The 11,413-nt window shown below is 35.5% G+C and overlaps 1 protein-coding gene and 1 pseudogene across 5 annotated transcripts; one reads left to right on the top strand and one right to left on the bottom strand.

The window, feature by feature from the left end:
- Positions 1–565: 565 nt before the first annotated feature.
- Positions 566–7,382, top strand: LOC133670574 (uncharacterized). 5 transcript variants are annotated; one of them, XM_062091089.1, is made up of 12 exons: positions 572–1,004; positions 1,805–1,854; positions 2,269–2,534; positions 2,619–2,752; positions 2,874–3,009; positions 4,003–4,099; positions 4,202–4,268; positions 4,792–4,890; positions 5,031–5,120; positions 5,939–6,093; positions 6,607–6,708; positions 6,824–7,382. In XM_062091089.1, the coding sequence occupies exons 3-12, from the start codon at positions 2,282–2,284 to the stop codon at positions 6,972–6,974; spliced, it is 1,284 nt and encodes a 427-aa protein (XP_061947073.1). In that variant the 5' UTR covers positions 572–1,004; positions 1,805–1,854; positions 2,269–2,281; the 3' UTR covers positions 6,975–7,382. The 5 variants fall into 5 exon arrangements, with proteins under 5 accessions (XP_061947077.1, XP_061947073.1, XP_061947075.1 ...); XM_062091091.1 differs by having other exon boundaries at positions 575–1,004; positions 2,309–2,534; XM_062091090.1 differs by lacking the exon at positions 572–1,004 and adding an exon at positions 1,032–1,133.
- A 425-nt stretch (positions 7,383–7,807) lies between these two features.
- Positions 7,808–9,634, bottom strand: LOC133670866 (uncharacterized; annotated as a pseudogene).
- Between the last annotated feature and the right edge of the window lie 1,779 nt (positions 9,635–11,413).

Raw genomic sequence — 11,413 nt, 5'->3', positions numbered from 1 at the left:
GAATTTAGAAGTCAACAATAATATTTATACTTTTTATGAACTTGTTAATCATGATTTTGCAAATTTTGATCGAATTTACTAATTTTGAACAAATCAAATTTAATTTTACTGGTTTTTAAGCTTTCAGTCCATATTTGCACATTAAATATTTATATTGACTTGTAAATGGGATTTTAACAATAATAGTTTACTCTTTTAACTAAAATGTGATTAATTGTTTTAATATGTGTTTGATATTTTAATAGTTTTATAAATTATAAATTATAAATTATTTTTTAAAATTAAAATTTCAAAAGAGAGTTTTTAATTTATTTTATATAAAATTGTGGTATATATTAATTAAGTAAATATTTTTAAAATTATGATTGAACAAAATACACTCCCAAGCTTACCTTAATAATCAAAATGTAGAACATCTCATCTCATCTCATCTCATCTCATTTTATTTTTGTTAAAGAGTTGAAAGACTAGTAACGTGAGAATGATTGAGAAAGACATTCTTACCTTTTCTATTTTCTGTCTTGGGATCTCAAAATGTTTGTGTCAAAGCACAAGAAGAGAGGAGAAGAGAAGTGAAGTGAAGTGAAGTGAAGTTGAGGTTAAAGCATGGAGGGACAAAGAGTCAAAAGTTAGGGGGTGTTGGGGTGCCCGTGTTAGGCGCCAATCAAGCACATACACACACAGTTGCCACCATAAAAAAGGCAAACACTCTTTTTACTAGCTAACAATAACAAATTAACAATAAATCCTCTATAAACAGAAAGTTTTACTCTTTGTTCTAAACAAAGCAACAAATTTTCTTTCGAACCTTCTAAACTTAACAACTCTCTCTTCCTTTTCTTTTTCTTGAATTTTTTTTTCTTATTAGAGAATTTAGCCTTGTTTTGTTAAAGTTCTTCGTTCTTGATCCTTGATTTTTGACTCCCTTTTTCCCTCTCTATATTTGGCTTCACTTTTAGTTCAGTTGTGACTTCCTGTTACTACAAGTATAAAAAGCTTTGATGGTAAGACAGTTTTCTCTCTCTCTCTTTCTTTAGTATGTTTTCAATTTACTTGTTGAAAATGGCGCCTTTTCCTTTTGGGTTGTTTTGTTTCGTTGCTTGGAGATGTTAACATACTAACATGTGCAAAAAGTTTGTTTCTTGTAGTCTTGAAATTCTATGATGTATTTTCTTGTCAAATATAGCTAACTTTCAAAAAGCTGTTGAATTGGGCACAAATTTTGGGCATTTGTTTGTTTTGTTGAAGTTTGGACCTTTGATCTTATTGATTTCAAGTACAGTGGAAAAAGGATAAAAAAAGGGGATGTCTTTACTTTGCTTCATGGGCTTTAGGTTGCTTGTTTTTGTTTTAAAACTGATTTTGGAGACACTTTACTCACAATCTTTGTCCAATTTTCTACTGCTGTAATAATTAATTTAATGGAATTCATTTGCATTTTTTTCATGTTCATTTTCCAATCCTATGAGTTATTTTGGATTTGCTTGCAACCAACCTATCATTTTGTTGGGGTTGCTGCTTCTTCTGCAAGGCTATTTCAATTCTGTTTGAACCCAATTGCCCTTTTCCTTCACATTTCTCTTTTAAAGTTTTATTTCATGTGTGATGGGAAAAAGCACATCACTTTTTCCTTTTATAAGTTATAGTTGTTGCATACCACTTTTGCATTTTTCCTTTTTTCAGAATGGGGAAGATAGTGAATTATGTTGTGTCATGCTTTTCTTGTGATTCAGTTACTTTTATTGGTTTCGTCTTTTTATTGACTCTTTCTCTCATTGAATTCTTATCTCCCTTTTCTGTGCAGAAATTACTTGAAGTTTTGACCAGTTTTCCAATCTTCTAATTGGGGACCAGGTGACTTAATCTATCTCTTACTGTTGTTTGGTGATGAAATGTGTTAGGAGAAGGATATTATATGTAGGTTGAAATTGTTAACTACAAACAATCTTTTTCAAAAGCTTTTTGAGAGTTCTAGCAAGAGTTATTTGAAGACTGCTCGTGAGTGACCTACTTCTTGTGCTTTGTTGGTTGGGAAATTTAATTACTTCATTTGTGGCTCGTTTACTGCTAATCCTCCACTTTTCCTTGTGATTGCTGTCTGCATTCTATGAAACTAATCGCTTCCTTCATCCTTCGTACAATTTCATGCCACGGGAATCAATACCCTTATTGTGTTATGAATCACTGTTGCAAGAGGGATCATTTTTGCCGAACAACTTGTTTGTACTGCAGTAACTGACTTTCTGTTCCTTGAATTCGTGTACACAGTAACTATTAGGATATGGGATGTCTGGTGTCTACCCCGCAGGATTCAGGTGGAAATAGAAGGAGACCGGGGAGTATAGGGGAAGTTTCTGTTTACGTACCTGGTTTTCGGATACCAAAGCCCGTTGATTTCTCTCTGTCACTTGGTGATCAATTGCCTAAGAATTTATTGGAACGCCTATCTGCTTTGAGAACTCGTGTTGTTGTTATGGCTAGCCAAGAAGCACCAACAGTTTCAAGAACAAGGAGAAAAAGTGCTACACAACATGGTAGGTTGTAATAATACCAGTGCAGATTGATAGATCAGCAATAGGTGAAGTTGTTGGAATTTCAATGTTATTTGTTGTCTGCAGGAGGTTCAACATTGGCCGATCTTCACCAGGCTCTTCAAGACTACTTGCCTGTTCTGTTGGGATTAGTTAAAGATGGAAGCCAGCTACAACACAACGTGCAATTTGCGTGGATGAATCAAGAAGATGAAGCAGAGGTGGGTGGGAGTGTGCTCTAGCTCATCTATTTACTATCAGTTAAAATCTTCTGTTTTATAGTTTGCACTTCCTTCTGAGATGGAGAATTATTGATTTGATATGTACTTTGGAATTTTGTAGGAAACAGCCATTTCTAATGCATGGTATGAGGTGTTGTCAGTTTTGCATTTGATGGCGATGCTATCATTATCACAGGCCAACTTGCTACTTCTTCCAAGAACATCTTGTGATGGTTATCAGCCAAAAGTATCGGAAGGTAGTTGTTTTCTATAAACTTTATGTGAATCGAGTGATGAAGCTTGTTGTGTGTGACATTTCTTAATAATTTTATTTCTAGAATTGATAACTCATTTTGCAAACATAAGGTCTTGTCCTTGTCCAGCAATTTGGAGAGTGACTGCTGGGTCAGGAAGCCATTTATGATATTTCTTATACTGTCTATCTGGATCTTGGCTATAATAGCATTCTCGGTGTAATTTGTTTTAATATATACAAAAAAAGAGAGATTGATTGGTGTGGCGGACAGAGGTGTTGATCTAATTAGTGACAGAAATGTTGGTGACAGTTTAGTTCATAAATATGCTTTTCAGAATCTACTGTCCTAATTAAGTATGGGCATGCAATTAGAACAGCAGGATATTTCTTATGCATTTCAGCATATAGCCTCCAATCAATTAACCAGCCATCTAACTTGAAGACCACATTTAAAGAGTATACTTAATTTGAGTAATAGATAGAGGGGTGTGAAATGAAACCTAAAAAACTTAATTGCTCCAACTCAATATGCCATATGAGATTGAAAGACGAAATACCATTATTCACTTTTGGTCTTACAAGTGCATGGCCCTAGATGGGCAAATTTGGTGATAATTCTATCCTTTAGCATCTGCGTGATATATATATATATATATATATATATATATTGTTTAGATTTTTTGTATTTTATAAGCAATATTTTTTAATAATACAATTTCTAAACCAGGGAAGATTGCTTCGACTTTGATAGTAATTTGAAAACCACAGTGAATTGGGAATGTTACCTTGTTTGGAAGGAGTTTTCCATGTGTTTCAGACAGCTGCGTCAATGATTCAGAAAAATATCTTGCTAATTGATCTAATCATATTTGATGTAGATGAATTCATGCACATATGCTCAGTTGTTACCTTTCACTATGCTTCACATTAGATCTCCACTCATCCTGTTACAAAAGTTTAATTTTGCTCATTTATTTTTGCGAATCTGTCACAGAGAATAGGCGAGCATCAATTGATATTTTCTTGAAGGCTGCAGGGTATCTGGATTGTGCTGTTCGGCATGTGCTTCCACAATTTCCTACTTCACTAAGGTTTGCATAGCTGAAAGACTTGTCAAGAGTGGAATTGCTCATGTTTCATTATATTTGTCTTCATTGCATATCCAATCTGACTTGAATAACTATTGCTTCCAGGGAAGATTTACCAGTGGACCTTGCAGAAGGTGTTCTTAGAGCACTTTGTCTTCAAGCATTGGGACAGGTAGTGACTTATTTTCCTTTATGGTTTTGTTTGATGAAGTCAGAAATTCTGTCCATGATATCCTTGACATGTATGAATGGCGGTTGCACATGGAGACTATCTAGAAGATTTTAGATGAAACTTCTCTTTTTACATCTTTCTTGATTACCAATACATAAGTTGGCTACCCACTAACTGATATCAATCATTTTCTTGCATTGTTGATATATATGACTCCAACCCCTCTTCTTTTTAGGCTTGTAGCACATAAAGGACATATTAGGAGCCAGAAACCTCTTTGGGCAGTAAAATTGCGATGATGATTTGTTGGAAAAACCCCTTTTAGCAGTTGACATGTTCAGAATGATTAAGATTCCCACCTTCCCCACTTTTTGTTTGGAGTTGTCTCTTTGAGCTGCTAATTCATATAGACAGAATTCTCTTTTACAGTTTTCAGATCACCTCCTTTTCTTGTTTCCCTCTGTTTTGGTTAAATATTCTTTTTACTGTCTTATGGTCTTTCTATTCTTTCCATCTGATGCAGGGTGTTGATATCCAATTAGGAATGGCAATCGATAGTGCCAAAGCTACTCTTGCAGTGAAGCGAAGGCTTGCTTGTGAGATGGTAAAGTACTGGCAGCAGGTATGAGGGCACTAACTGTGTTCATCCTGACAAATAAATAAATTATAAACTCAGTTTTTGTACAAACAACAGTTGTGTATTGATTACAAATGGTTCCCTTGTAGCTTCATCTTTCTTTTTCTTTATTGTTTTCTTGACAGGCTCAAGATAATATAATGAACCTTCCACTAGCAAATGGTTGGGGGGAAAAGCAGCGGCTCTTCATAAAGTGGAAATATGTGGAGGCAAAGGTATGCAAAAATTGCTTTCATTTCTTTGTTTCCTCTCTGTATTTTGTCATCATTCACATTAGACGCTGTCCTTCCTGTTGCTGTCAGATCTTAAAACTACGAAAATGAAAGTGTGTATTCTCCCAATGCAATGTTGTGCAGAAAACATGAACTAGTAATAATTGAACCAACCATCTAATTCGCAGCATTTGATTGGCATTGGAATAGGGATATTAATGCTGCCTTAAACACAATGAACTTAACTAGCTTCCTTTCTTCTTCTTACCCTACTTCTTTGCTTCCCATTTTCACCTTTTTCCACATCAATGATCAAGTGATTGGTAAAACAAGCTGAATTGCACTCAAGAAACTGTGCTTGCTGTAACAACTCTCAAATTTCCCTTGACCTTTAATCTCATGACAGCCTGACATATTTTCTCCTGATTCTTGAGTGCTAAACAAATGGTTTTGATCAAAACTGATCAGTAACACCTAACCATCTTGTCCACTCAGAATCTTCCAACACACACACACACACGGGCTCGTGCACACAAGAGCAACCAGATAACAAAAATAATTTGTCTTTATGTCATTTAACCTTCCCACAGCGTGAGACTTATTGCAATTTGGATCAGCAGGCTGAAATTGGTTTAACATATTCTCACTGTTGACTTTTCTAGCCATTTACTTGTTGGCTCGTACTTTGTTGCTCATTCCCTGCTGTAATTAGATAATATGTTTTCTTGTGTTTATTTTAAAATCCTTTCTATTGTATTTTCCTTTTCATAGCTATCAATCAAAATCACCTTTCTTGTAGTAATGTTGTTTCACCAAACCAGGCTGCAGCATACTATTATCATGGTTTAATCCTTGATGAAGGGAACACAGAAAAGTCTCATGGGATGGCTGTAGCTGCTTTGCAAGCTGCAGATGAGTATTTTAAAGAAAGTAAACGATCATGTGAGGCATTCAATGCAGCTTCTCCTTTGTCAAGGTAATGCATCTACCGAAGTCCCTCCAGCTCATTACCTTCATAACTTGCCTTTCTGTGATGAGCAATGCTGTGGATACTTTGTCATTTTATTTTATGGTCTAGTTTGTTTGTTGTTCCCCCCCCCCCCCCCCTCATAATCTCAATATAATGCAAGTTGTTAGGGGATCTTAATCTTCACTAAAAGAAAGCAGAAATGAATTCATTTTTTCTTGATCTCATTGCATGCTACAAGGAAGTCTATGATACTATTCAAAAAAACAAACCGTTGCTAGGATTCTTAGCTGTTAATGCTTCAGCGTCTTGGCATGTCTATGGAATTGTTAACGCTCTACCTTGTTGTTTCCATGGGCCTTTGCATTAGGACTTGGATTTTCTTAATTATGTGACTTTTCTTATTGAATTCTATGCGAGTGACTGTTAATGCTCTACCTTTTCTCACTGACTGACAACTCTTACCCATACCTTACCATTTCTTCAGGTCTCCTTATCAAGTTTTGATTTGTCTTTGTGCAGAAACCCACCGCTTTGGGGAACCATGAAGTACCTCTCTGAGAAAATTCCAAAAGATACTTCTAGCAAGGTGCGGATAAACCGTGATCTATATTCCCATGAAAAGTAAGTGGTTCTTTTAGCAGGTGAATTTTTTCCTTGGAATCATTTCCAAATTGCTTGGTTAACAAGTGGAGTCACCTGATCCTGTAATTTGGGGATTTGGTGATGTTGATTGCAGAATCATGGAGACAGCACCAACATTGCCTGATTTTTCTTTGGCGCTGAAACCTGATGAATTTCAGCTCCCTCCTGTGGTCCCGTCCTGGAATGAGGATAATGTTGGTGGTGGACAAGCCAGTTCGAACCACCTGAAGGGTGAGCGAAGATAGGTCATACTGCATTTTCATAAAAGATACACACACGGGGCCAAAAATTTGTTTTGAGACGTGGAATTGGCAAGTCAACAAGAGAACCATTCTTAGATTGCGTGCCAAACCTTCCTTTTAGCACCCGGTGTTCCAGCCTCTTCTGATTTTTTCCCTTCTGCATCTCTTCTCCCTTTGTCAAGACCTGTAAGTGATCTGTGTTGTCGACCTCTGTACAAGTTCTTGTCGTGTGTAAATTAGATACTGCTTGAAAAGTGTTGATTTTTCTTTACCAACAATGACGTTCTCTTCATTGATATTGAAATTGTCTAGTTTGATAGAAAGCTGGTGTGAAAAATTGATTACAGCTGGTGTGTGTGCACGGCTTGGAATGGCGTGGGAAAGAAATAATGTCATCATTTTTCTCTGTTTTTTTCCCGAGTAAAACCTTTCTTTATGTACAGCAAACATTTGATGCTGCATTTTTCATGTTATATAATCTCAAGATTAGTATGTCGTCATTAAGATTGATAGCAAATGAGCTGCTTCAAGTGCCTCATCAAATACCATCTTAAAAAAATAAAAAATCATATCATTTCACCAAATAAAACTCTGATAAAATGAATCCGGAAGTTGCATGAACTGCAAGCAGCTTGGTGCTAAACAATAAAAGGCCACTATCACATACATCTAGGTTGTCATATTGCACCTAACATGAAACTCGGTTTCCTCGGTTACTAATATTTCCGATTTCGTAATGCCGGATTCATTACTGAAGAGGTAAACCATTTGTCTTCTAAGGCTGCAGATTTAAAAGGTCAATCAAACTACAATTCTGTTCTTGGTAAATTATGCTGTTAATCTTCGTTAACATTGCCACCATTCTCAACCACTTGCTTTTCTTTTTCTTGTTCCTCTGTAAAATGACAGTGATAAGACTGATTATTGATCTGATGTTACTTTAAAAGGAAAATAAATGACAGCTTTGTTAATTTAAAATGGCTAATATTCATAAGAGACTTCATAACACATGCAAAATCAAACACTGCACGATCACTTACCCATAAGTTTACATATTGCCTTCAGTGTACGTCTTTCAAGCTTATCGTGCTTCTTCTGCACATCTCTTCGCAGGTCCTAGTTTGGCTTCTTTGGAGCAATGTTGAGAAATGGATCCTAAACATCCACCCAAGTAAGTAACACAAATTATAAGCAGAAGCAAAAAAATAAAAAAATGAAAAAAGAGTGAAAAAGAGCAAACTCACAAGACTCAGGCTACTATTAGGAAAACTTGGTACTTGAAGGTCACAATTACCTCTTTCTTCTATAATGGAGGAGGTACTGATGCAACAGGATCTTCAAACTTTGGTAGCACTGGCGGAGCAAGCTTACCCTCATGAAGCTCCTTGTCTTGAGGAACATAATTTCGAAATTTCATGCTGGGATTACTGAAATGAAGAAAATGCAGTAGTATACATTAACACATACTCTATGACATGATCAACACACGCAGACTCATAACGCGCTGCTGCTGCTTGTTCGACGGACTCCTTGAAAAGGTTTATAAAACCACCACGCTTTACTCTGGTGGTGATGTTTCTTATTTATAAGAAAGTACAATATTCATAATACACATTTGACAACTAATGTAGGATATCTCCTAAAATATTTCCTACAATCCAGAGGATCATGTGAATCAGGACACAATATTCTTGCATCCTTAACACTGCCTTGCAAGCTTAGTGTGGGATTGACCTGAACACGAAGCTTGGAACGAAAGAAAATATAGAAAGATTGAGAGAGACTCTTTGTAAATATATCAGCAGCTTACATCTAGGATGGCACAAATTGAGGTCGAATAGCACTACCGGCAATTAACTCACAAATAAAATGACAATCAAGACCAATATGTTTAGACTGTTTGTGAGAAATAAGATTAAGGGAGTGTTTGGGAATGCGGTTCAACCCGCGTTCCTAAAAAAATTAAAATTTTTTTTTGCTAAAATTTAATATGGTTTGTACATTTTAGATCGTTTTGATGTGCTGATATCAAAAATGATTTTTAAAAAATAAAAAAAATATCATTGACATGTATTTTAGCACGAAAAGTTATTTGAAAAGCACCCGCAACCACACTGCCAAACAAGCTCTAAAAGTTAGGAAGATTGCACTTTTGTTATGGGTAAGTGAAGGTTGATGTTTCGGAAAAACCCTGAGGTCCTGAAGAAGGTGAGAAAGCTAAAAAACTTCAGAGGCTGTGTGAGCCAATGCTCGATACTCAGATTCATAACTAAAACCAGAAACAATAAATTTTTTCTTAGCACTCTATGAGATAAGGTTTTCACCATGAAAGATTGCATAACCAGAAGTAGAGTAACGATTGTTAGGGAAACCAGCTCAACCAACATCAAAATAGGCAAGAATGCCTGTACGTGGAGAAGAAAAGAAATATAGCCCATAGTGGATTGCGCCCTTGACATAATGGGGAATATGTTTGAGTGTTTGAAGTGATCTAAAATAGGATATTACATGTAATGACTTACAAAATTTACAGCATTAGCAAGATCGGGATGAGTAATAGTCAAGTACTGTAACACTGCCACCATGGAGCGATACAATGTGCCATCAAAGAAGGAATCACCATCACTAGTGAGCCACTGAAAAACAATCATGGGTGTGGACATTGACTTGTTATCAAAAAGTTGAGCACGAGTAAGGCACTTAAGTTGTATAAAGGGATCAGAACATCTAAATACATTGGGAGATATTCTATAACCAAAAAACATACAATCAATACTACGAGAGGCAAACTTATAAGAAACATAATCTCATAAATAAGGAAAAACACCAAAGCCAAAAAGGATGAAAATTTTCATACGTGGTTGGCTTACCATATTGTACCTTGTAAGGAGACAACCTATCAAGAATAGTGTGGGCAACTGATTGATAGTGTTGACAATAATACTAAATGCCTCAACTTAACAAGATAAAGGGACATGAGATTGAAATAACATAGCAAGACCAGTTTCAATAACGTGTCGATGCTTGTGTTTAGCTTGACCGTTCTAAGATAGAGTGCATGAACAATAATTTTGGTGATAAATGCTAGAAGCAAGGAGATAAGATTGAAATTGATTACTTATAAATTTAACCTCCCAATCATTTTAAAAAGTTTTGATCTTACGTGAGAATTGAACTACAACAAAGGTTTGAAATTGTAGAAAAATTTTAAATGCATGTGATTTTAATGTCATGGGATAAAACCATGTGAAACAAGAGTAATCATCAATAAAAATAATATAATAATGATCATTTGAAGAAGATATAACATAAATAAGGCCCAAATATCACAATGAATAAGGTCTAAAACATTTTTAGAGCGCTGATCATTAGAGGTGAAATGCAGTTTATGACTTTTAGCAGTTTGATAAGCAACACACAAAGTAGAAAAAAAGAAGTAAAGAAATAACAAAGAGATGCCCTTTTTTATCCAATAAAAAAATAAAAAATATATGTAATAACCCAAACATGCATACCAAACAATATCATAGGAAGCATGGAGGGAATTATTTTTAAGAGTAGAAAGAAACGTTGAATGACCACGCTCAAGCACATAAAGATCATTTTCACGATGATCGGTTACCACCACTTTTTTTATTGCATGGTTCTGTATGGTAAACAATATATCAATAAAAGTATTAGAAAGTGGATAATCAAATGTTAATTTGCTGATAGATAACAATTTTTTAATGAGTTGAGGGGCAACTAAAACATTTAGATTTGTATTTTTAGATGGAGAAAGAGTACACATATGGGTGATTAGTAAAAAAAACTCAATTACCAACTATTACACAATCCTTACCATTATAAGTTTCAACCTTGTCCAACTACGATGAATATGGAGGCATATGAGCAGAGGATCTAGTGTCTGTGTATTAGTCAGTATTGGTACCTTCTAGAGAGAACTGAGAAAAAGATTCAACAAGGTGAGCATGAGAATCAACAACCGTTACATATTGATTGTGATATTGTTCCATATTGTGTCCTTCACTACGATAGATTTGGCAACAAGGAGTGTAATTTCTACGACCCTTACCATGACCAACATTAAATATTCCTTTTCCATATAATTTTCGATTCCCTCCATTACAAAATGTATTGGAGGTGCCTTTAATGGCAGTGCAATCAGTTGATGAAGCAACATATGCTTTAAGAGATTTTTGAAATATTTATACGCTTTCAGCCTTTGAAACAAGATCATAAAGAAATGACAGAGAGGAAATAGAGAGCCGAGTGGTGGAGAAACATGTATCATAAAAAAATGACAGAGAAGAAATAGAGAGCTGAGTGGTGGAGAAACAAGCAAGCTCAAGACCAAGACCATGAAAGTACTAGTGGACCTTGTCAGTGTCATTAGCAGGACGACCCATGACAGCTAGTTGATCACATAATGCCTTAAGAGA

This window comes from Populus nigra, chromosome 13 (genome assembly GCF_951802175.1).
Source record: "Populus nigra chromosome 13, ddPopNigr1.1, whole genome shotgun sequence".
Lineage (NCBI taxonomy): Eukaryota > Viridiplantae > Streptophyta > Magnoliopsida > Malpighiales > Salicaceae > Populus > Populus nigra.
This window is presented reverse-complemented; position numbering and strand designations above follow the sequence as displayed.

Excerpts from the sequence above, each read along its gene's own strand:
- LOC133670574 (XM_062091089.1), top strand. The coding sequence starts at position 2,282 with ATGGGATGTCTGGTGTCTACCCCGCAGGATTCAGGTGGAAATAGAAGG. Across the intron at positions 4,891-5,030 it reads TGGTAAAGTACTGGCAGCAG|GCTCAAGATAATATAATGAA; the intron begins GTATGAGGGCAC and ends TTTTCTTGACAG. Across the intron at positions 6,709-6,823 it reads GATCTATATTCCCATGAAAA|AATCATGGAGACAGCACCAA; the intron begins GTAAGTGGTTCT and ends TGTTGATTGCAG.